The sequence below is a fragment of the Fomitiporia mediterranea genome, assembly GCF_000271605.1.
Source record: "Fomitiporia mediterranea MF3/22 unplaced genomic scaffold FOMMEscaffold_8, whole genome shotgun sequence".
NCBI lineage: Eukaryota > Fungi > Basidiomycota > Agaricomycetes > Hymenochaetales > Hymenochaetaceae > Fomitiporia > Fomitiporia mediterranea.
In genome coordinates this window covers 2470868-2493844 of record NW_006760393.1, presented here as the reverse complement: position 1 = coordinate 2493844, position 22977 = coordinate 2470868, and the positions used below count along the sequence as shown (strand labels likewise).

Sequence of the window (22977 nt, the reverse complement as noted above, 5' to 3'; positions counted from 1 at the left end):
GTTGGTCGCTGAGTTCCGTCCTTTCGCCATAACATGTTGAGACGAATCAAGCCGTTGATGTTTTTAACGCGGCACGGTTCCAACGAGGCGTAGGATATGAAAAGCATGCAAGAATCTGTGAAAGAGTATACAGGGACATAGTGTGACCCATAAAGTGCGCCGCTCGTCCCAACGAGATTGGATTTCAGATTCTACTAAATCTACACGCATACGTAGTAACCACGAGAGTAGAGAAAATTCAGCATTTGGCGAACAGAAAGGAAAGTATACGGCGCAACACGCCTACTTCTCGTCTCTACTTCCACCGTAGCTAAGTGCGTAACTTTTCTCACTTCCGCTAGAAACAAGCCGAAGTTTCATACCACACTCAAAGTTCACATCGGACTCTCTCAACAAACGGTTTTGTCTCTGGAAAAAGTATTCTACCCTAACATCATTCCATGAGCGTCTAGTTACATAGGGCCTTAACTTTGAATTTGTTGGCATTGTTGCACTCGTTCCGTACCTTTCGGGCCGTACAGTTCTAAGCTTAACAGCACTGCCTCCCGGGATAGATGGAAGCTAATCTCCCACGTTAGTATACTATGTCTCATGAGTATCGAGTGGATCGTCAGCTTTGAAAGTACAGGTAAGACATCTAACGGCTGGCAGTGTTAGACCTGATTTTCATCCGTACACGGCACAATGTCGATCATGGACACACGCATGCATGTGTACCTTATTTCTATAAAATATAATAAATCCGTGCTTCGTCGAAGGAGCGCAGATCCGGGAGAACCTCGTCCATTAATGCTACTCCACAAAGTCTGTTACTTTATTTCGCGCGGAGACAATATGTGGTACAGTAGTCATAAAATACTGAAGGAATCGTCTATGCAAACAACCAAACCGTTTCGTGAAGGAGAGAATCGTTAGAAGGGTATAAATAAATTGCACATAATTCAACGTGATGGATAAAGTACATATGCGTTAATACAAATTGCGAAAAGACTCAAAAAGGATAGAATCGGAACACGCCGGGGTGAGCTAAAAATAGAACGAATAGAGACAAAGTCAGCATCCAGATACATCGCAGGCCAGATAAGAGAATCACCTCATCCGCCTTTACCCAGCCCAGGAAGGCCTCGTTTCAGTTTATTTTGTCCATGGGCCTGCGGTGTCGGGCTCTTCGGCCGGGATGCCGAGCTCTGTTGTTGGGCGAACCCGAGCAGCGCACTCGGGCTCGTCACACGCTTAGGATTCAACGGCGACAAAATCCCGCCACGACCGCTCGATGGGTTTGTTGCAGGTGTTCCGGTCCGTGATTCGGCACCACTTACAAGTCCCGAAGGAGGCAAACCTTCGTTTCCAGTGGCACGGCGCCGCATGCCCGGTCGTGACGGCGGTGCCGAGGTGGAAGGACCGTTCATGCTCGGCTTGTCTGAACGTTCAAGGTAGGCCGATGACTCCTCGCCGCGCCGTAGCTTCTCGTGTCGGAGCTGCATAGATTTGAAGTGTGTTAGAAGTTCCTGCCATTTGATCTCCTCACTGCGTCCGAGTTTTGAGCGACCAGTATAGGAATTAGCGGATCTGATGACGAAACTGGATGAGACCACATAAAAGCAAAAAGGGCATTATGAACGCACGATTTTGGAGCAATATGCAGGAAACCAGCAGAATTAACCGCATTCAACCTGTTCCGCAATGATACGAATGCCGAACTCTGCGGGAGCAGCATCAATAAACCGTATAGGCATTTGAACAGATATGGATATTTCTCGGGTTCAAGGAGTTGTAGGCGAAGGTCTACTGGAGTATTAGGCCGAGCCATGGTGCACTGAGAAGTTATAACGTACAGGTGAATACTGGGGACTCAATCAGCTGTACTAGCTTGTCAACCTGCACTAAAAGTTGGACGGTTATCTCAAGGTCCGCGCTGCAAAGCCAGTTACTCGGAGTGAACTCTCGTTGCGAACTACATATACTCACAAGATCGATAAGAGGTTCGATGCATGTTCGTATGCTTGTGCCAAAAGACACAAAGCAAACACGGCAACGGCGTTGTGACACCACGATCGGTAAAGTGTGGTGAATAAAACTTGGCCGTCTTGCTGGAGATATAGAAATAATGATTAAAAGGTACTTTTTTGGACGCGGCGATACCCCGAGAGGAATACATACCCGTGTCTCGAGGCTCTTTAATCGCCGGCGGAACTCTGCAAGTTCGGGGGACGTTATCAGAATGACGTTGAGCTTTTGGACCATTATGCTAGCAAACTCCAAGTCCTATTCCCAGGTTAGTCCAATTATAACATACATGCTTTGTTTCCCCGTACCTCTTCCTTTTCCAAAATTTCCGCCAGAGTGCGGTAGATTCGTTCGGTGTTCAAATTCAGGCAGAGTTGCCGAATGATTAGGCTCCCACGATGATCAAGAAGCCGTCGATCCGTACTAAACAGTTCAAGTAAATTGACCATGAAGGACTTAAAATAGCCCTCTTCCGAACTCGATGAAATCTGGGCGAGCAGCTGCAAATCATGCTTGATCACCTCGTCCGAAGAGTCGGAGAGGGTCTTCAACAGCGCAGGGAATGTACCGTCGTCCATGGCTAGGATCTATCGTGTCCCATGAAACGTGTGAATATTTTCATGATCAGGTTGCATGATCAGGTTGATAGAGTATAACACACACCTTTCTGGGAACTTTCTGATGTAGCATGATTAACCACTTCAGTGCCGCAACCCGAGTCTCTTCATACTCGCTGAGGAACTGCAACGTGAGCTCGTTCACGGTCTTCTGATAATCGAGTGGATCCTGATCCGTCTGGACAGGAGATTGAGTGATTGCCTGGCCTTGTCCAAGTGCTGGAGCTGAAGGCGGCTGATTGGTGGCAGATGGAGCGGCACTTGCTACAGTCGATGTTGGAGACTGTGATCGACTGGATTGCACCTGAGAGGCTGAATTGGTCTCAATAGGAGATGCCTGAGGGAAAGCCTCTCCGGGTAAAGGTACAGTTGTTGCTCGTTGTCGCGCAGGAGCCTGAACTGTACGGTCAGAAGCAGGTGACGCCGTGACATCCGAAATCGTGGGCATCTCTGGACCCATCTGTTGTGGACGCGGAGGACCTGGAGACACTGGTCCGCCCTCGCCTGTAACAGGAGGAGAAGTCGTAGGTCCACTGGTACGACCGGATGAAATAGAGGCCTTATCCCTATCCGTGCTCCCATGTTCGTTCAACGGTTGAGAAGTCGGCAAGTTTTGTATGACGCTGGCGAGAGCCTGGTTTGTGCGAATAGCTTCCTTCTGAATCATAGGCACATGATGAGCAAGGTTGGGAAGAATCGCGGGTATGAGGCGAGGAGTAAACGGTAACATGACATCTTGTGCAAAATGCAGAAATTCTGCTAGCCAATAAAGTGCAGTAGACATTTGTATCTCATCATCTGAATTATTGTTAGAAAATAAATAATCATTGTGCTGATTAGGAAACTCACGGTCTTCATCAAGTTGCTGGAGTAGGATTTCCACGATTTCCGCGTGTTTGACTTTTACATTTTGACCTGGGTGATACGCTGATCTTGAATTCAGAGTCTATATGGCATCAACAGAGGTGAATAACGAACCTCCAGTATCCTTGATATTAATATCTGTTCCGTTCTCGCCTTCGTGGGTTTGTAATCCATCACCCTCGGGTAGAAAGGCCGCTCGCTCAGGATGTGTCATTGTGATATCGGGAAGCCTGTCATCAGCTCGGCGTCCGAGCTCGTAAGTTTCTGCTTCTCGCGGATGTCTAACCTTTTCTTCCGTCTTCTTCTTGACCTCTGCAATCTCCTTCATTTCGCGAAGGAACTCGGCCAGAAGATTCTCGGTGGCGACCCGAACGTCCTCAGTGGGATCGGAAAGATACTTGCTAGAAGAGCACTTCAACCATTTAAAGCGCTCGCGTAGGGAAGTTACGACTCACAATAGACCATCTAAGAACTCTGGTAGATAGGATATGAGCTCTAGTTCAGGCACCGAATCGAGCACCGTAATCCACGACACGAGGAAACTACGAGTGAACGGGCTCACTACGTATATTCGGTCGGAAAGAAGAGGGATAAAATTGGCGAGAGAGAAGGCCTTTTTTGGTGCTCCAAATTCAGTTCCATCCTCAGTGTAAGACACCAGTATGCCTGGGTTTTGTGCCTGGTCTGCCTGGTTTCGTGTCTTTCCTGTTTCCGCATATTGAGGTACGTAGACAGAGGCTGATTCTGCTACAATATCTTTTAAGAGACGATCTAGGAGCTCCGCGCCGTTCTTCACTGAGAGCTCCGAATCTGCTGCAAGCTAAATATAAAGTATGAGATCTGCCCAGAGTCACAGGAAGAATAAATAGACAGAACCTTGCTCAATGCGTCAAATATTGAGTTGAAGTACACCAGTATCTCTCCCTTCGATACCTTGGCGATATTGTAGAGGCATTCCGCAGAAAAGTAACGAATCCTATTCTCTGGGTCGGAAAAACAGTCCAATAGAGGGTTGATGAATTTGTCCATGTAAGGTGCAACATCGATGCCGAGAGCAATAGCAGCTCCAGCCAGACCAATCAATCCTCCGTTCTTGACGTGCAGCGGATTCGACGAGTTGCTGAACATCTCGACAAGCTGGTCAATAATCTGAATTATGCGGCGTTGGTCACCTTGAGCGTGGCACTCTCGAATTTGCCTAAGGTCTCGTCAAATTTAAACAGTGTAAGTAGTAGCTGGTAACGAACTTTTCAAGGTCGAGAGCGGCGGCTTTCCGCTTCTCGTACATCTTGTCGACGAGTTGACGAGAGATAGCCGGATCTGGTGTGTTAGTTGAGATGAGCTCATTACTGTAGGAGTAGCAGCTTTGTGTCGTACCCATGGCTGTTATATTTCACAAGCGACTTCCTGTTGGATTCGGCCCTTTCTGCGCGCGAAAGTGAGCACGCGAAGTTCATATGCGTCTGTGCTGAGGACACTGGACAGTGACGAAAGCGCGGTGGACAGGAGGTTAGCGTGTCACGTGCTATAATAGACCGTGTCGGGCACGAACGTGAGTCTTGAGATCCGGACCGCAATGCAGCGCTCAAGAACCATCATGATCTTACACATGGTGGTGACGCATACTGAATTCTATGGATCACGGCGACAACATTTGGGGTTTTGTCTTGGCTCGTCATGTCCTTTGTGCTCGTCAACTTGCTGGACTCGCAGACTTGCTTAGACTTGAAGTACTTTTCGTCAAGTGAAAAATCCAACGATGCACCGCGTGTCGAGCCACTGCTTGTAGGTACGACTTGATTCCTTCTCATCACGTTGCGGTCGTACTCACTGTACTCTCGAAGAGCATCTTGACAATGTTATTACGACCATACACGCTGCGTTCAAAGAAGACCCAATGTAGATATATTTGGCCGCCGTACGTATCCCCTACGATAGCGTTCTAAGAAATTACCGAGCTTCCCAAGGGAATCAAATCATCGCCATTGCATGGAACCGTCCGGGACAAAGTCACAAAAGCGATATTCAAGCGCTAGCTGAAGCGGAACCTTGCCTACACCATCCATGCGGGAGATTCGGTCATAATGTCGTATGTTCAATTTCAAAGATTATATTTCGACCGATTCAAATCAACCCCCAGAAAGCCTCCAGAAGGCGATATCTCCAAGCCGTCACCAGTTGATCGGGTGCTTGATTCCTTTGTCCGTATTGTCACAAAAATGTTTAACAGCATTTACCCGGAACAAGCAAAGGTTGAGTAGCAAGTGCGAATAAGCCACTACTTATGCATTGATGGCGATTCGTTCTACTTCAGAGGCTAAAAGAATTTGAAAAGAAGGCCAGTGAACTAACTGAAGTCAAATTAGGGCCTGAAGCAAAGAAGATGTTCTGTGTTACCCTTCTCGCAACGAAGCCAGTACAGCAGGGCAAAAAAGGGTTTCGGATCGGCTTTGCTCAATACCATATTATTCTCTGTAGGGCGATGTTACCTCTCTTAATGCTATATACTAACATATTTTCTCGAAAGGCTGACATACGAGGCCGTTCGGTTTATTTGTTTTCGAGCAATCTTGCCAACGTCGCGTATTACGAATCATTCGGATTTGTACGAACAGCGGACGTGTCGTTGGGAGATGATAATCCAAAATGGAATGGTCCCCCAGTTATTGTCCCTTTGGTATGTGTTCCATCAGATAGTAATTATACTATTTCTGAACTGTCCCAGATGGTTCGCGAAGCGCGGAAGAATACTTAAACTTCGACAGTCTACAGGTCGGACCAGCTTTTGAATGAATTAATTATTCCATATGTCCGCGTCTCCCCATTCTGCATCAAATCATGGCACCCGTGCACTCTGTACCCGCCTGAATTTTTATTCCAGGTTCTCTTTTCACTTGCGGAGTGCACTCTAGCTCTCCGATCAAGATCATAAGGAACACAAACTGTCACTTCTTGACGTTGACGGCATTCTTGGCGCGTATAAAATGATCCAGCGTCAGAGTTTCTCGAACGCTCGCGCACTGCGGGCATGGTCAACCCAATTCACTCTGCTTGCTGCGATCTGGGAATAAAATGATCTGTCCTCAGTCTTGTCTGAGCCGACTGCCCTCTATAGTAGTCTATGCCTTTTCTGTCTACTCAAGGATCACGTGCCAATACTTGTGCCGCAGTTGCGCTCGAAATTAGTTTGATCTGCATACTTTTTCTTTGCTGCGCTCTCACCTCTATAAAGAGTGAGGACTTTTTTTACGCGTTTCCTGATCTTTTAGCAATCATGATCGCTCTTTCTCCCAACAAAAGCGACTCAGAGTCGCTCTCGGACTATGCTCTTGAGAAGGCTTGCAATACGCCACGAGTTGAGCTGTTACAACCTGGTACGGTCTCTTCCCTAGTTGTATATTCCTGGATCGTTGGTTTAATTTTATTCGTTAGAGCATCTTGATAAGCTTTTCGAGTCTCTTGAAGCTGCATTCAAAGAGGATCCAGTTGCACTGTACATCAAGGCTGTGCGTCTAATTTTCGGTAATTCTTTACTTACACTCAATGAATGCTATGCAGGGGAAGGAGCGTACACCAAACGAAGAGGCCTTTTATAAAAAAGTTTGGAAATTCCTGCATCGCCGCGCCATCAAGCGCAAAATGGCATATACTATAAATGCTGGCGACGCGGCTGTCATTGCGTATGTTGATCTGAGAATCTCAATCATTTTTATGCTTATTTATATTTAGGACACCTCCCGAGGGCGATGTGTCGAAGCCATCGCCTATTGAGCACACGATTGACTTTATAATTGGTGGCATCGTGAAACTGTTCCTATGGGCGAACAGCCATCAGGAGCAAGTTAAGGTTCGCCACAAAAAAATTTTGGTCATATCTCATAGCTTCGCTTACTAGTACTTTCTTAGAGAGTGATCGAGCTGCAAACCAAAATGAAGAAACTCGTAGAGGAAAAACTAGGAGACAAGACGAAATCAATGTATTATGTTGACTTACTTGCGACGAGGCCTGAACTACAAGGTCATGGCTACGGAACAGCCCTTCTAACCGCAGTCCTTTTTGCAGTGAGTACCTGTGCATGCGTATTGCGGTTCTCTGATAAAGCTCGTATTGTATTTGTTCCAGGCTGACTTGCGTGGTCGATCGGTTTATTTATTGGCAAGCAATACTACTAACGTCCCGTTCTACGAGTCCTTCGGATTCGCCACGATTGGCGAAGTTACACTGGGTGAGAGCAATCCCAAGTGGGACAAGCCACCTGTCATTGCTCCATTGGTAAGTTTTACTAATAGTATATAAATCTGATACACTCAACTACCTTGTCAGATGGTTCGCAAGGAAAGGGGGAAGAATTGATAAAGTGTATCTCTTGTCTGAGTATCTTCGTGAATGCAATTCGTCACCGTCTCCATCTCATGACCACAATTCGGGGGTTTACACACTGCGCCGCAGCCGCCTTCCATGTGCGACTTACTACGGTCCTGAAGACATTAGACTCATCACTGTGTGATGGCGCCTTGGAAAGACCCCTCATCTTCGGTGGCTTCCGTGCAAACGGGAAAATATAATGCGCTGAGTTCTCCATAGTCAAAAGGATCCGATTTCGGATGTCGAGTAATGCACATTGTCGTAACTCTTTGATACTCAACTCAATCCCGACCGGAGAACTGCTAAGCACGGAGGTGTATTGCCCGGTTGTACCAAGTGCGAGAACGTAAGAGCGAAATCCAAGGACTTCTCAAGCCATCCTAGATATTTTCCTGGACGAATCAAAGCAAAGAAATGGAAGAAAATCCATTTCTCATTCCTGGAACGATAACGAATTGACAGAAGCTCAAGGGCCTTGTTACACGTAACAAAAAGACAACGTAAACTTATTGATGTTTCAACTATGCTCCACAGCCGTTATCAAGTGGATAGCTTCACTTTCTCCATTCCCTCGGGGAATACATAACCTCCCTGACGACGCACTTCGTCGAAAATCGCAAGCTCAAGCAATGTGTCTGCATGAGGCATGCGAGCATTCTCGATCTTACCATCTAAATAAGTTATTTCGTCATAAAGAAAAACGTTAGTTTGTATCCTGTGGACTAGAGAATCCCGATTTCGTCGGGGCCTCACCTCGAATATCACGGGCAACAGCATCCGCTTCCCAGTTGAGCCCCATACCTTGGATCGGAATCACCTTGATTTCTTCTGTGTATTCTTGTGGGCCACGACCGACTTTTGATCGGCGAATTGTGAAACGGTCAGGACGAGCCGTTGCCCACGGTAAGAGGATCTCTCTGTATGGTTTCATTCATTAGCCAAATCAGATTCCAGTCGTATCACCGGATAGGTTCATAGAGAAAGAGTACGAACCCTTTAGTTCCCTGTATGCGCGTGACAACATCGAGTGGACTATTCACATTGATACTCGTACTGAGAACTGCCCGTGCTCCTGTCTTCCCAATACGCGGGAAATCGAGAGTCCAGTTCGTGTGAAGGTCTACACCTGTTTTATATTTCTCCATTGATGCTTTGATATTTGTAGGTGGGGTGCGTCCATTCTGCGGATGGTTGTAAAGTAACAAAAGGGCCCTAAAACCAAATGGCAGATCTAGTCAGTAGTCTACCTTGACAGTACTATCTGTGATCAGACTGACCAGACGAGAGGATATGGACCAAGGTCGAGAAGTCCGCCACCGGCGAGATTAATATTTAACATTCGATGACTTTCATTATCAAGTACTACGAAGGATTGATTTCTGTTAGTGCATGTGATCCAATCCTCAACCCAATAAAGTACTTACCATCGATGAAATCAATACTGAAATCAGACTGAAGACGCCTAATCTCACCAATCGCTTCTTGCTTGAAGAGTACGTCCTCAAGAGCAAATGTCAGTGGGAAGAAGCGTGTCCAAACGGCTTCCATAAGGAACAAGTTCTTTGACTTTGCTAGTTTGGATAATACTTCGAACTCGGCTTGATTCAGAGTGGCAGGCTGCAAAAATCATGTATCAGGGGAATTGTGCATGGCTTCCAGGTATGAAGGCGTGACTACGTAGTGAATTTATACTAACCTTCTCGAGAAGAACATGCTTTCCGGCATCCAATGCATTTTTTGCATCTTCAAACTAGACTATAACTTGAATTTCTTGTTAAGATCCATGAGAAGAGTGAACTTACATGACAGGAATGCGGGGTTCCGACGTATATGATATCGACATTCTATAATCCGTATAAACTCATTCAATAGCGTACTCCTTGATACCCAATCTAGAATACTAACCGGATCAGAATATACCTCAGCATATGACCCACGAGCAACAGATTTAGTCGAAGTCAAACCAGCTTTCTGTGCAAACCCGCCCTCAGGACAATACTTTTGAATGAACTCCTGTGCCTTATCCAGGGAGCGCGAGCCGACAGCAGCAACAGCATGAGCAACGTCCGTAGTACCCCGACCCTCGGGATGGAGGACAAGATCCTCCACAAAGCGAGACGAGATCCCGCCTGCGCCTATTATCCCCCAGTGCAGTACGAAAGGCTTTGCAGCAGACATGATGACAGTAGACGATAAAGACTACTAAAGCGTACGAGGTCGCAGTCAACTTAGGACATAGTCATGAGCACTGCGCTACCGGGCCGGAAGCTGCTATTCTTCGCCATAGGTGAAGTCATTAACGGTGACGAAGTTACGGTACAGAGCAGAGGAAGTAGTTGTGAACACGTGGGCAACAGCGGTAATATGGAATAACAAAATAATTGACTACGCGGTCTCTACGCGAAAATATGTACTATCTAATCTCAATTAACGATTCATACAGACATTATCGTTGAATAAAAGTAGGGTCGCCTGGGACGTGTCGAGAAGAAACTACTGTATGATATAATTTAATGGGAAAGAAGACTGTGGAATGATAACCGGCCCATGATGGCGCGTGCAACGCGCGGATGAATATTACGGAGACGGAACCCGATTCAATCGAGAGTGTTATGATATACGCAAGTGGAGCGTGAAGACGTAGAAATAGTAGCGAAACATCGATAACGCGTTGGTCTAGACAGCATCATCAGTTGGAAAACAGGTAGAGATAAAGAATTGTGACTAACGAGCTGGCAATTCAGATGCTTCGTCCTTTTGTAATTCCGAACGGACAATTCGAAGCGTGAGCGTTTCTATAGCCACAATGACAGCACTGCGCCGAACTACTGTCCGACATCTGAGGTTCAGTGCCTTGTGCAAAGCACATCGGAGACGATGGAGTGCATGACGTCATCATGAGGTGGAAGCTGACGTTGAGTACAAGAGATGATTGAGAGGGGGGGGGGTATCCCGAAGAGTAAGAAGGATAACTAGTTGGGGGTTTGAAGAGTAGTTGAGATGGTTGTTGGTGCTGTGGAGAAGCAAGTGCAAGTCTCCTTCCTCTTATATGGCGACAAGACAAAGAGGGACAAGAGGGACGTCAGCTACCCGTCGCCCTTGCCAGGCCAAAAAAGGTTCCACAGCCGATAAAAGAGGCACCGCCAGTTCTCTAGCGAAGCATCCGAAGTTCCGAGCACCCGCAAGCAGTCGCCTGTTAGAAGTCAACAGTCAGTCATAACTTGCATCACCTTTCTACCCAATGACGGCAAGAGGCGCCGCGCAAAACAAAGGGGAATGAATTTAGAAACGCGGCGAACGGGGAGACTAGAGAAGCTTGTTTTGATTCCGCGAGGCCAGAAGATGAGTAGGACTCGGACTGTGGAACTGAGATCAGTTTAATTCCGCACAAAGGCTGTTACTCGTATTCGTGGCGTAACACAGACACAGAGATCTAATTCAGTAGCTCTGAAAGCATCCACTCAGACATAGCCAGATAAGTTAAATCGGGGCATAGAGGCGAAGCACAACATCAGAAGAAACGTCCCGAATCAAGAGGAGAAACAAACGCTTCGGCGCGTCATGGCCATGAATCCAATAAGCGGTGACTCACGATCACGGGCTTTGGGCCACGCACTGAACACATGTATTACGCGTTGCTTCCACACCATTTGATTATTGAATTGCAATGCAGACCGTCTTGATTCTACGCTGCATTTTTTTGTTGTGCGTTCCCCGCACTCAATCCTGGGGGCTAGTTGCACTGCTTCTCGCCGTTCAACAATTATCGCCGAGGTTAAAAAAATGGAGCGCTCCCAACAGAAAATTTTCGTTGATCTGCTTAGTGACACTAATATCCTAATTGTTTCAAGGACCCAATTTTATACGGGGAATAGTTCGTCAAAGAGAAGCGCCCTTGGCGCACGGGAGAAGGGGTGCACTAGCAACGCAACTAAGGTTATTTTTACCCAAATTAATGAATTGAAATGAATCGGAAGTGTCTAAATGCTTCTCTGTAATTCAGCTGGTTCTCGGTGACCTATCTCATTTCCACTCATTGCACGACGTGCACAGCATTCCATTTCAAAAGTACTATCATTCAGATGGTAGGCCATTAATCACCAATCATGAAAGTTTATTATTCGTCGAAACAAATATGTACTGTTAAAGACTTGTTCATAAATAATCAATTAGATGTGGATACCCTCAATTTAATCGGTATTATTCCTCAGAAATATGAAACTTACAAACAAAGCTCTTTACGCATACGTTTCATTCGTCACCCCAAGCAATCAGCAAAGCTACAATATCTTTGACGTACAAAAGTTGATTAGATCAGTATTCCAGTGCACCTTCCAAGATGCCAGTAAGCGCTTCTTTCCCATCTTCTCCGACGACATCGCCGATGCCAGGTGCAAGATCAAGGACTCGGCGCTGCGGCAGCGTGCCCTGCACGAGTCGAGGAACATCAGCCTTTGAGTATCCAACCGCCTTGAGACCCCGCGGCACACCGAGAGAATCAAGGAAGCCGGCGATTGCATCGTACAGGTGTGCACCAACATCTGTATCAGGGATGCGGCTAACAGATGGGTCGTCGGGTGAGGTGTTGAGGAAGACGGCAAGAGCCTCTCGGTGCCTGTCTGGCGAAGATGGCGCAGTGAAACGGAAAACTGGAAGGAATGCCATGTAAGTACTAGACGACTTGCTATTTGTTAGATGAGTCCTCCTACCTGATGGTCCCGTGAGAGCGACACTGATTCCATGCGGGATAATCGGATGGTCAACAAGGTATCCAGGATGCTTGTATTTCGGCCCAGCCTTATTCAAGCCAGAAATCTAAAAGCGGAGTGATTCACAGATAGCGTGCAGTGCAAGGCGCCGCCCTTACTGGATAGCTCATGCCGTGACAAAGATGGACGCCGGCGTTTCCAAAACCTATACCCGCGAAGGCTGCTGCCAGGCTTAGGAACCAATAAGAAGTAAGCTATGGTGAGAGAGATAAGCAGCTTGATGGACTTACAGCATTTGCTGCTTCGCTTCTCTGTCAGTCGGATCCTTCGCGACGCGCGGGAGATTTTTGACCGTTTGTTTCAGAGCCCAGACGGAGAAAATGTCTGCAACGGGATTGCTGCCTTGATAGGCGGGTCGATTGATGGGGTTTGAAGGACGAGGCGTGCGCTCATAGTATCTGAATAAGGGTCTAAGTAAGAAGCACACGAATATATCCTAAGAACAATAAAATTTACGGAATAGCAGTGTAACTTTCAAGGCTGTGGAAGAGCGTATCGAGACCGCTAGAGATGTGTACTTCCGGTAAAAAGATTTTATTAGCAAGCCTAGTCGGCCCCACATCCCCTTTCACGGCTTACCTTCTCTCGGACATGAGTCGGTGTTACGAGTATCAACAATGCCGAGCATTGGTTTGAGTGCACGCGACGCTATACCCGTCTTGAAGGACTTCGACGTAATGTCTAGGATCGCGGTCCCAGTCGTTTCGGAGCCAGTACCAGCAGTCGTTGGAACTTGTAGGCGATATCAGAATGGTTTTGTTTCAGTAAGGTTAAGTACTGAATCACCTGCTATTAACGGCCTAAGCTTTTCCGTGATTGGAAGACCTTTGCCAATTGGCGCATTAATGAAATCCATTAAATCAGCCTCCTTATAAACAGTGAACCTAAGTAATATAAGTCTAGTCACCGGCTATGATGACCAGTTCCGAAGGTAACTTACAAGTTCGCCGCTTTTGCCGTGTCCATGACGCTCCCGCCTCCAACGCTAGAGTGGATGTCAGCTAGCTCGGCTATTTGCTTGCATCGCGCAGCTCACGCGAGGAAGTGACTGAAATCATGAGAGCGAGCCCAAGTGATGGCAGCACGCCAGCTCTCTTCGGTTGGTTCAGCGACAACTTTGTCATAAACTTCAAAAACCAGTCCAGGTTGACTTTCTAGGGATTCAAGTGCCTGCAGATAAGCATGAGCTGTTTGCATCCATGCTCCATTAATTAAGTGTACCATTCGCATAGGCGGTAACTTTGCGACATTTGGATCCGTGAAGACTCCAACCTAGAAGAGATAAGTAAACTGGACTGCCCTTACAGTATTCACCGAACCTTTCGGGGATTCATATTCTTGAGATCCATTCCAACCTCCAAGGTGACACCCTCTCCAAACCGTAGGTTTGAAGCTGCGACCTAAGATCTCGGGTCAAAAATTTCACATACACCACCAGCTCTCGGCTTACTTCGAAAGCATACTCTTTCTGCACGACATCAACAGGAGTGGCTAGTTTACGCAATTGGTTCACGACCGCCGTGTGGCCAGATGCGGCCATTGAGCGACAGCCATGGCAGGGACAAGCGGTGTGCTGGGAAGCATTTATGAGACGGTGGATGAGGCTACGCCTGGCAGTGACCGACATGTTAACGGCTGAAATACAAGACGACCCACGAGTTCCGGGATATTATTTGGTTATTTGTCATGCATACATATAATTATGTGTTTGTGTGAAATAATAGAAGCGTTCATGTGGGGACGCTCACGGGGCCAGAATAACCGAGATGCCGGTCTGGATTCAGTTTCAAGCGGGATCGGCGCCCGGATAAGCACCCGTTTTAGGCAGTTGCTATCAGCTTCGCGCAGGCCAGCGGCATCCTCTTCACAGAACCGCTAGCTAGCGGGTTCTTGTCGCCTAACGCCATCGTCCCCCCCCACGCTCTTTTTTCTCCCCGATTTTCCCTTCATTTTCGTCGCGGTCGCGCACCCTTGTTTCGCCCGACCGTTGCAAATGAAGTCCAACTCGTTGTCGATCCTTTTGATTTGCGCGCTCTCCTCGGCCGCGCTTCGCATCCCATTTCGGCAGTCGAAAACAGCCGTACAGCGCAGAAGCTTTGGGACACCCACCAAGGCTACCGTCAATGCTGCCAATGATGGGGATGGTGACACCGACATCAGGTATGCAGGCATCGTGATAAGTGTTTGATCAGACGTTTATTTGCTTATTTTCTTATTAGCACGGTTGATGGATTAATGTTATACATGGCAAATGTGGGTTCATGCCCTACAAAGTACTATCATTACAGTTGATCAATATTCTTGTCCGTAGATGACTGTTGCTGGCACGGGTGCGTTTAGATGGAGCAGAAATTCTCGCATATAATTTATTCGTTGTTTTCAAGAGTACCTTGTTCAGCTCGACACAGGATCATCCGATCTGTGGGTAAAGGATGCATCCTTTCCTATGTCAAATGCGTCGCAAACCGTAAGTGCTATCATTTCGATCCGAACTCACTGTAGTTGACCAGAATCTCATTTCCAGTCTCTGCAACTAAACTTGACTGTGAGTATTATCTGAGCACAACAATCCTATATGATATTCTTACCCTGAATAGTATGGAATTGGCTGGGCATTCGGTAACATTACCACAGCAGAAGTAGAATTTGCTGGGTAAGAAGAAATTCTATAATTGATATTATTGCTTGTATGCTTATCTATTTTATAGTGTCACGTTCCCTAAGCAAGCTTTCCTTGACGTTTCCTCTGCCAATAATCCCGCCTTATCTTACGGTGCCGAAGGAGTTCTTGGTCTCGGATTCACTTCACTCTCCAACATCGACAGCAAGGTGAATGCTAGCGGCGGGGATTGGGGTCGTAGTCTTCTTTATAACGCATTCCTTGACAAACCCGAGGAGAAAAACTATATCACTTTCGCCTTGCAGCGAAGCACGACGAACTCGAACTCAAATGACGATGTAGAGGGAGCCTTTACGATCGGTTAGTGTTATTCACGTTTAGCATGAATATTTCCTTATCCCTTGACTCGACTTATTGCGCAGGTGAATTGGACCCTAAGTACACCGCAATTGAAAACTCAAATGCCTTGTCGACCTGGCCTGTCGTACATCCGAGCCGATGGACGATCCTCCTTGACACTGTCCTTGTGGGAACAAACACCGTTTCTGTTTCGAGTAATGTGTCTGGTGCTCCATCAGGCAAAGCTGTCGTCTTATTGGATAGTGGAACCTCGTACTCGTGAGTCTGTCTACCACGTCACCCGGGATTCGCATTCTGATTGATGCGGAATAGGTATTGTCCGACCGACATCGCCGAAGCCATCTATGGAGGTGTGAATGGTGCAAAGTACGATCCAACCCAAGGCATGTGGACTGTACCATGTGATGCAGAAATCGACATGGCTCTGCAGTTCGGGTTTGTTTAATGCATTGCTTCCGTCGATCTCAACTGATTACTGATCGTGCATCTAACAGCGGCAATGTCTTCCCATTGCATCCCCTTGATGTTGTAGTTCCGAGCTCACCTTCATCGAAGGACTGCATCGGCTCCTTTATTCCTCAGGAACTCGCTATTGGGAGCGGTCAATTGTAAGTAGACTATCTTCTTCAGTTTTTATTGTGAACAACACCTCATGACTCTTATCCATTAGCGATTGGATCCTAGGGGACAACTTCCTTCGTTCTGTTTATACGATGTATGACCTTGGTGACTTTGACTCAAACGGTAACATGGGAAATCCGTACATCAAGCTTCTAAACCTCACCGACCCGAACGAGGCTTCATCCGAATTTGTGGGAGTCCGAGGAGGCACCGCACGCACGAATATCACGTACAACGCCGCAGATGGTGGTTCTTCATCTGGCTCAACGAGCATCTCCATTGCAGGGACAACTGCTGACAAACTCAACAAGCTAGTAGACTATATCCCAGCTGTGCTCGCTATTCTAGCTCTCAACGCGCTTGCGTTACTCATTATTTCGGCTGTCGGACTCATCTTCCTCTGCCGTCGCCGCCGTCGTAGGAACTCCAGAAAGGAACGAGGATTGCATGCACTCGACGTACGAGCACCGACGCCCTTCCCAGGATCAGCAGCGGCAAGTGGTTCAGGCTCGAGTGATGGGCACAAGTACGAGCGTGTTTCCAGTCACATGCCTGTTGGAGAGCAAGAGCCAGAGGACATGCCATTTACGCCGCCCGAACCTGCGTTCCATTCTTACGAAGGTGACACGCTCCGCCCGCTTCCTCCAGGTGCGCGTCCAAGATCGACCTTTGGAGGGTCCGGTTTACCACGAGACTACCGAGTCAGCGCGGCTGGTTCGGACGTCACTGCGTTTGTCCCACCTGAGCCTCCGTTTAAAATGGGAGACAGACCCAAGTCGATCGCCTAGATGACTGTTCCCATTCTGTCGTTTTCAATGTTCTATACGTGTTCCTCCTATCTCACCTGCTCCCCTTACGGTCGGACTTTGCGATGCGAAAGATATAATTCCCCGGAATTCCCCACCTCTCCATCTTTTCCTCTGCCTCCCCTCTCTATGTGAACGCCTTGTAATTCTTCATGAGCTCTTGTACCTAGCGTACTTGCACTTTTGGAATAGCCTCGGACCTCGCTTTACTTGATGTACATGCATTCCATTCCTTTTATTTTGCCTTCGTTTTCTTTCTTGTTCACCTATTTTTGGGAACGGGGCTCGTTTGTTTCGACCTTTACATACGGACGGTCTTTTGGTACCTGCATAGTACTACATTGTGCGTTGCATGTCATTTTATTATGTATGGTCTCTAAATATACGTATGCCATGTCATGCGTTTGTCAAACGAAAAATGTGTGTCCGGCAATATGTAGATATGCAAAATTACGAAGAACTGCGAGAAGCTAACTCAAAATCTATAGCCTGTTGGAGCTTGCTGATATATTTCTGGCTCCCTAACCCGTCTTCCTCACTTTCTGGTCTCTCGACCATAACGCGTTTAGATAACGCCTCTCGGCTTTCCTGTTTCAAGTACTTCCATTTCTTCTCGTCTCCAGGCTGGTCCGAAGAAGCAGCAGCGTCTAGGAGCTTCAGTATCGTCTTCGCCAGCTCAATCTTATAGAAGTTGTAATGAGTCACGAACGCTCCAGGTCCAATGCCGTAAATGTACATCATCCGTAATGCCTGTCGCATCTTGGCTTTGTCTTTGGTTGATAGTGCTATTCGTGTCAAGTAGGAGAACGCGGCAATATCCACCATTCTGCCGCTCCCAGGTATAAAGGGTTTTTCTGATTCCTTGGCAATCGGTCCGTCGTCCAGGAAATCTTCTGCTCGGAGATCCGTCGCTAATGAGAAGATCTGAGTGGCACTTTCCCAGTCTCCACATCGCCAGCATACGGCAAGTGCAAGTTTTACCGTTTCAGGTTGAAGTGTGGTATCTTCGTCCCACTCGTTGGTTCGAGTAGGAGGCTTCACGGCTTTCAATGCCGTTGTTTGCTTTAGGAAGCGAACAGCGTCGACTGCATGTGCAGCTTCATCAGTAGAGCCAACGCTGGCTAGTTGGGCGAGTGCAATAAGCTGCTCGTTTACATGACGAGTGCCAATCGTGAGGTCTGAAGAGAATTTACTATTTCTCTCAATCTGCTTCGTGGCCATGACCTCTTTGAAGAAATAAGCGCAAAGACGGAATTTCTTCGCCTTGTTGCACAATTCCAGGATGGCGTGCAGACAGTTAGAGTTCATAGTGACGCGCGGAGTTGGAGTGGGTTCCCCTGGAGCTGCTAACCCAAAGTAATCGCGAACCACCTTCAAGCCGAATTGTTGGTCGACAGGTCGTCCAGCTGCCATTAGCTTAATGAAGGGTCGTAACAGGTGTGCATCTATTTCCATCCCTCCCTCCACATCCTTCTCGAGCACACGCCAGAGAAACTTCGCGTCTGAAGCGTTCTGTTCTTGAAGCGTCAGATTACCGAGTTTATCCGTCTCCTTTCTCCACAATAACGCGTTGAAGAGCACGGTATATAATGCCTTGTCTCGTGGCAATGTTCCATCCTCTTTGTAGAAGAGGTCAAACATCTTCTGGTAGTTGCCGGACCTTCCGAGTACCTGAAAGTAGGTAGTACGCGCCGAGGTCTTCTGGGCTTCGCCTGTTTGCACCAACTTTTCAAATGCATTGTATAACTTATGACAGCGCTCAAGGTTCTCCTGATTATTGGGCCACTCTTTGGATTCAATTTGTGCCATTCCATGCAGCATTGTCGAGTACGTCGCCGCGTCCGGCTGGAATCCGCGGCGTTTCATCTGAGACGGAAAGGAAATAATTGAGCAAAGCTAGAGGAAAGATATGATTGTGACACACCTCCGTATATATGTCATACGCGCGTTTCCTTTTCCCTAGCCTCATCATCACACTAATGAGCGTGTTCCAAGTAATAGTATTGACGGTCGCTCGAGGAGAACTGATTAAATAGGAGACAGCCTCTTCCACGTTGCCCTTTTCTGCAAGCTCCTTAACACGCGCAGATTGGACTGCAGGTCGAAGTTTCTTTTGAAGAGCTACTTCTCCTTTAAACGGCCATTTCGTCTTCAGCTCTCCCTTCTTCCGAACACGTTTGACATCTGATTGCTTTGGTATCATTAACCTTGGATCCTTAAAGAATTGTCGAAACTCCTTCTTCATTAAAGGTCTTTTTATCCTGAAGAAGTCTTGAAACTCCTCCTCTGTCATAGGCTCGCGCAGCGTAGTAGACCTGTTCGTCTCCTTTTCCACCGCTTCAAATAATTTATCCCATGGTACGCGTTTCGGTTCGGGATCGCGACTGGCACCTGTAACGCTGGACGAATCGTGCAAGAGCCTAGAAGATGTATGGATGTATACTGCATTTTGCACGTTGTGAGATAAGGCTCGCGTCCCTGTCCTCGCTGTCCTGAGCATGGCGGAGAAATGAGATAAAATGGGTGTGCCACTTGAAGATGCTGCTACAGGTGGACTAGGTGCGTACGTAAGAGATCGACGCAATTGCCTACTCTAATATTTGAATCAAATATAATATGACACTGGCCATCTTATACTCCAGAGTATTGAATGCGATAAGGAGAGCAGGTGTATAATCTGAATGGTACGTTATACCCCGAAAAAAAATCGGCTGTGTCGAATTTAAACACAGCTAATTTTTATCGACGTTTCCGACCAATAAACTCGTTCGTTTAACCCAGACTTGTCTCCTCGGGCCCCAATATGATGTACAACGGTATTTGGAATAAATTTATTTATTTGAAATGGTCCTACAATGCGATATATAGAAAAGAAAGCCGTATTCATGAGACAAGGATTAAATGATCTATCAACTTCAAGTGACTTGACGGCTGCGCCGCCGAATCTTATGAACGGTACTTGAACGCTCCAACCCTCTCTTTACTCTCATCCCTCTCACCGTCGAGACAATGTCCGCTAAAAACGAAGGTCATGTCAACTCTATCGACATAGAAACAAAACTGTACTCACTTGCTAATCGAGCGCTTTCAGCCTCAAAGTCATAGCGCTTATCCCCGCCGTCACGACGGAAGATAATCTTGAAAGTCGCCGATCCCTTTCCGGACTGACTACAGTTCACCACGGATTTAATGTGATATGAGACAGTTTTGCCACTATCGAAAACGCCGCGGGCCTTGTTTGCAGAAGGCATGATCTAATCTCGTGTGTCAGTATCACGTCGTTCCCGAAACCAATGACTTAGATTTACATGGATATAATCTCCATCAATGGCAAGTGTTCGCTCCATTCGAGCGACCAGCATAGGCACTTTCCTAAATACAGTATAACGCTGTACAAAATATCAGCATTCCGCTCCCAGTCTTGATGCTGCACACATACTTTGTAAACGTCGAAGGCAGGGTCTACACCCTTCCCTTTTGGCTGAGTTTCCGATACGCCTTTGAAAATTGAGGCTAGGTGATGTTTGAGCACTTAGTTCGTCAACTGCAATAGGCAAGATTGCTTTCTTACCATTAGGGTCAATAGACCTCGTAGTTCGCTTGTCCCCGTCGATAGCGAAGCCATGTTCAGGCAAATGGACGCGCTGGATGAGCACGAGATGTGAGTTGCCCTCGAGTGACGCGACCGTGCGATCCAACGGCACAAGAATCTTTCGATCGTCCGAAAGAAGCGCCCATTCCTTCGGGTTCTCGATTCTGCGTTTACGACAAATATGTTCAAGGACCTCTTGCATGTACATAGTTGAGTAACTAAGTCGGCAAATATGATTTGTAAGATTGAGCTGTCTTCGCTAGTAACATTAAGGAACGTACACAGAAATGGTCGTCATATAATGCGTCGCCTTTTCGTCAGCGTTCGCCATGCGGATTCGAAGTAGCACTTGGGAGCCATGGCTCGAGGAAATATTGAGAGAGGTCCCTAACATCCCTACAGATGTGCCGAGAGCTGAAGCAGGCGTAGTGCTGACACTTGGCCCAAGCAATGGGGGAGCAGGCGGTGCAAGCCCTGCGGACGGGGTCTTCGAAACAATGATACGCGAAGGGCGGCGTACAATCTTTGCTTCCAATTGTGCATTTTGTGCAGCTACAACCATCATTTCTATTAGAGCACACTCGCAAGCATGAGTACAATAAAACTACCTTGGCCTTGGTTTGCTTCCAAAATAGCGTATGCATCGAAGTTGAACTTGGAAATCTTTCCCATTCTATCCGGAGCTGCAAGGACACACGTCAGTTATGGTAACACACCAGCAACAAATCACGGACCGGGAAAATCTTCATCGACTTCTCCGTCATCTTCCGCAATACGTAAAATCCAACCAACCGCACTCAGTCTTTCTTTCTTTCTTTCGTCTGACAGTCCCTCGTCGAGCTTTGGCAGCCAGCCTTCTTCCCAGTAGCTCCATAACGAAAACCCAATGACCTCTTCGATCGTTGCATCTTTACGGACAGTCAATTTCAGAGGTTTGTTTGCAGGTTTCGTCGCATGTGGGAAGAACACGGTAACCTCCATAGACGCAACCTCAGCACGGCCCGAGATTAATGCATACAACTCTGTGAACGGATTCGAGGATGTGTCTGATGCTGCCAGTTTCGCTGTGAGACCGGATGATACGGAACGAGCAGGAGGGACCTTCCGCCGCGTGAATACCAACTCCTCTGAAGAAGGAATTGCAGATTTGTCCGAAGATAGCCTCTTGTTAGAGCTCATTTCTTCGTTCGCCCGCTTTAGATGGCCTGACAAGCGCACAGCAGGTGCAGGGGGTTTGACTATTTCGAAATAATCATCAATATGCGAACCTGCATCTCGTCGTGTTGTTGCTTCAGATGCCGTCCCATCTACACTACTATCTGGTGCATTAGAGGGCCCTGAAGAATATTCGTACGGACGGGTTTCGCTAACAGGACTGAGTTTGCCCTTTCCTCGAGCACTTCCTCCAATTTGGAGCGAGTTATAAGCCGACGAGATTGAGGTGGACAACGCTGAATTGGAGGCCGAGTTGAGAAACTCAGAGCTATCTGAATTCAAGGCAATGCGTGGCGGAGCAAAATCACTAAAGGCGATTTGATAAGCTTGACTGGCTGAACATAGGTGCTCGTACACTTACGGATCAAAGCCATCGTTCTCAGCATCTAGACTTCCTTCGACCTCAACAACGTAGTCATCATCATCAGTCAAGCTTCCCGAACTGTTCCCTGCTTCCTCATCTGATGAAGACTCCTCGGGATTCAGCTTTGTTTCCGAAATGATAATTGGTCGGTTCCCATTGTCTCTCCCGGATGAAAAGTGCGCCCTTCTCCGTTGGCGTCTAGCTTGGACCGCGGCGATATGAGGCATACCCTGCAAAGCTGCGGGAAGGTTGGTCACGGATCCGGGCTCTGCCTTGTTTTCGAGTTCAGCCTTGTCAATCAAGGTTGAAGGCATCTCTTGAAGAGAGGTTCCTCCCGCGCTTCGGCGCTTGCTAACCTGTATCAAGGACTCATCATGGGTTCCAGGGGATGCAGAAGCACCTTCTCCATCATTTGTATTTATTATTGCTGCGGGTGTCGGCTCACTACCTGCTCGTACTCGCCGAGGGGTTGAGCTTGATGCCGAGATCGAGCGCCTTATGCTAGCTTCTCTGCCGTGCATTACACGCCTTCCCGATACACGCATTCCAGCCATACCAGCCCTATGACCCATTATCGTCTGTGTATATTTGAGACCCGTAGCGCCAGGAAAGCCCGTATGCATGCGCCGTCCGTTAGGCGCATTCGAAGTACCCTCGTCATCAGACACTGGAGGGCTCGAAGGCATATTGAGTTCTGGCCAACGATCCGCATCTGCCAAGCCAGATGCTACGATGTGGTTGTTGGACTGATATCGTGGATCAAAGGTGATTATCCT

At 47.4% G+C, this 22977-nt stretch overlaps 8 protein-coding genes across 8 annotated transcripts; 3 read left to right on the top strand and 5 right to left on the bottom strand.

The window, feature by feature from the left end:
* Positions 1–929: 929 nt before the first annotated feature.
* Positions 930–4937, bottom strand: FOMMEDRAFT_126484 (ARM repeat-containing protein). The gene is made up of 14 exons (XM_007268722.1): positions 4866–4937; positions 4736–4808; positions 4365–4686; positions 3944–4308; positions 3603–3889; positions 3474–3551; positions 2671–3422; positions 2316–2594; positions 2161–2265; positions 1969–2090; positions 1836–1915; positions 1626–1785; positions 1094–1569; positions 930–1026 (listed from the first exon to the last, which is right to left on the bottom strand). The coding sequence occupies exons 1-13, from the start codon at positions 4867–4869 to the stop codon at positions 1095–1097; spliced, it is 3102 nt and encodes a 1033-aa protein (XP_007268784.1). The 5' UTR covers positions 4870–4937; the 3' UTR covers positions 930–1026; position 1094.
* A 228-nt stretch (positions 4938–5165) lies between these two features.
* On the top strand, positions 5166–6293 carry FOMMEDRAFT_147997 (uncharacterized protein). Its single transcript, XM_007268721.1, has 6 exons — positions 5166–5277; positions 5333–5406; positions 5456–5577; positions 5629–5740; positions 5803–6165; positions 6214–6293. The coding sequence occupies exons 3-6, from the start codon at positions 5573–5575 to the stop codon at positions 6241–6243; spliced, it is 510 nt and encodes a 169-aa protein (XP_007268783.1). The 5' UTR covers positions 5166–5277; positions 5333–5406; positions 5456–5572; the 3' UTR covers positions 6244–6293.
* Positions 6294–6762: 469 nt separating this feature from the next.
* FOMMEDRAFT_158657 (uncharacterized protein) lies at positions 6763–7842 on the top strand (the record flags this gene model as incomplete). Its single annotated transcript, XM_007268720.1, has 7 exons — positions 6763–6862; positions 6921–6994; positions 7047–7168; positions 7218–7335; positions 7395–7550; positions 7612–7761; positions 7813–7842. The coding sequence occupies 7 exons, from the start codon at positions 6763–6765 to the stop codon at positions 7840–7842; spliced, it is 750 nt and encodes a 249-aa protein (XP_007268782.1).
* Positions 7843–8394: 552 nt separating this feature from the next.
* Positions 8395–10032, bottom strand: FOMMEDRAFT_169612 (NAD-binding protein; the record flags this gene model as incomplete). The annotated part of the gene is made up of 8 exons (XM_007268719.1): positions 8395–8525; positions 8608–8771; positions 8848–9066; positions 9132–9216; positions 9279–9471; positions 9551–9604; positions 9657–9698; positions 9760–10032. 8 exons carry the CDS (start codon positions 10030–10032, stop codon positions 8395–8397), a joined length of 1161 nt encoding a protein of 386 aa, XP_007268781.1.
* A 2006-nt stretch (positions 10033–12038) lies between these two features.
* FOMMEDRAFT_147995 (iron-containing alcohol dehydrogenase 1) lies at positions 12039–14267 on the bottom strand. The gene is made up of 11 exons (XM_007268718.1): positions 14074–14267; positions 13943–14023; positions 13660–13895; positions 13564–13608; positions 13410–13507; positions 13203–13355; positions 13080–13140; positions 12854–13021; positions 12722–12794; positions 12564–12669; positions 12039–12503 (listed from the first exon to the last, which is right to left on the bottom strand). Exons 1-11 carry the CDS (start codon positions 14248–14250, stop codon positions 12169–12171), a joined length of 1533 nt encoding a protein of 510 aa, XP_007268780.1. The 5' UTR covers positions 14251–14267; the 3' UTR covers positions 12039–12168.
* A 247-nt stretch (positions 14268–14514) lies between these two features.
* Positions 14515–17432, top strand: FOMMEDRAFT_21888 (acid protease). The gene is made up of 11 exons (XM_007268717.1): positions 14515–14783; positions 14843–14876; positions 14935–14953; positions 15008–15090; positions 15148–15168; positions 15221–15276; positions 15332–15603; positions 15666–15861; positions 15916–16038; positions 16098–16211; positions 16274–17432. Exons 1-11 carry the CDS (start codon positions 14617–14619, stop codon positions 17010–17012), a joined length of 1824 nt encoding a protein of 607 aa, XP_007268779.1. The 5' UTR covers positions 14515–14616; the 3' UTR covers positions 17013–17432.
* Positions 17421–19505, bottom strand: FOMMEDRAFT_21886 (uncharacterized protein). The gene is made up of 3 exons (XM_007268716.1): positions 19032–19505; positions 18955–18973; positions 17421–18896 (listed from the first exon to the last, which is right to left on the bottom strand). Exon 3 carries the CDS (start codon positions 18894–18896, stop codon positions 17481–17483), a length of 1416 nt encoding a protein of 471 aa, XP_007268778.1. The 5' UTR covers positions 18955–18973; positions 19032–19505; the 3' UTR covers positions 17421–17480.
* A 440-nt stretch (positions 19506–19945) lies between these two features.
* On the bottom strand, positions 19946–22887 carry FOMMEDRAFT_135700 (SIN1-domain-containing protein; the record flags this gene model as incomplete). The annotated part of the gene is made up of 9 exons (XM_007268715.1): positions 19946–20046; positions 20101–20284; positions 20339–20419; positions 20470–20543; positions 20602–20840; positions 20904–21174; positions 21231–21305; positions 21357–22144; positions 22199–22887. 9 exons carry the CDS (start codon positions 22885–22887, stop codon positions 19946–19948), a joined length of 2502 nt encoding a protein of 833 aa, XP_007268777.1.
* Between the last annotated feature and the right edge of the window lie 90 nt (positions 22888–22977).

Bases quoted from the DNA above. Each gene is read 5' to 3' on its own strand.
- FOMMEDRAFT_126484 (XM_007268722.1), bottom strand. The intron at 4,687-4,735 runs GTTCGTTACCAG...ACGAGACCTTAG, and splicing joins GCCGCTCTCGACCTTGAAAA to GCAAATTCGAGAGTGCCACG. The intron at 3,423-3,473 runs GTGAGTTTCCTA...ACAATAATTCAG, and splicing joins CCAGCAACTTGATGAAGACC to ATGATGAGATACAAATGTCT.
- FOMMEDRAFT_147997 (XM_007268721.1), top strand. The intron at 5,741-5,802 runs GTTGAGTAGCAA...GTTCTACTTCAG, and splicing joins TTTACCCGGAACAAGCAAAG to AGGCTAAAAGAATTTGAAAA. The intron at 6,166-6,213 runs GTATGTGTTCCA...GAACTGTCCCAG, and splicing joins CCCCAGTTATTGTCCCTTTG to ATGGTTCGCGAAGCGCGGAA.
- FOMMEDRAFT_147995 (XM_007268718.1), bottom strand. From the start codon at position 14,250: ATGTCGGTCACTGCCAGGCGTAGCCTCATCCACCGTCTCATAAATGCT. The intron at 12,670-12,721 runs GTAAGGGCGGCG...CTCCGCTTTTAG, and splicing joins GTCACGGCATGAGCTATCCA to ATTTCTGGCTTGAATAAGGC. The intron at 12,504-12,563 runs GTAGGAGGACTC...CATTCCTTCCAG, and splicing joins CGCTCTCACGGGACCATCAG to TTTTCCGTTTCACTGCGCCA.
- FOMMEDRAFT_21888 (XM_007268717.1), top strand. From the start codon at position 14,617: ATGAAGTCCAACTCGTTGTCGATCCTTTTGATTTGCGCGCTCTCCTCG. The intron at 14,784-14,842 runs GTATGCAGGCAT...TTTTCTTATTAG, and splicing joins GATGGTGACACCGACATCAG to CACGGTTGATGGATTAATGT. The intron at 16,039-16,097 runs GTTTGTTTAATG...TGCATCTAACAG, and splicing joins GACATGGCTCTGCAGTTCGG to CGGCAATGTCTTCCCATTGC.
- FOMMEDRAFT_21886 (XM_007268716.1), bottom strand. From the start codon at position 18,896: ATGAAACGCCGCGGATTCCAGCCGGACGCGGCGACGTACTCGACAATG.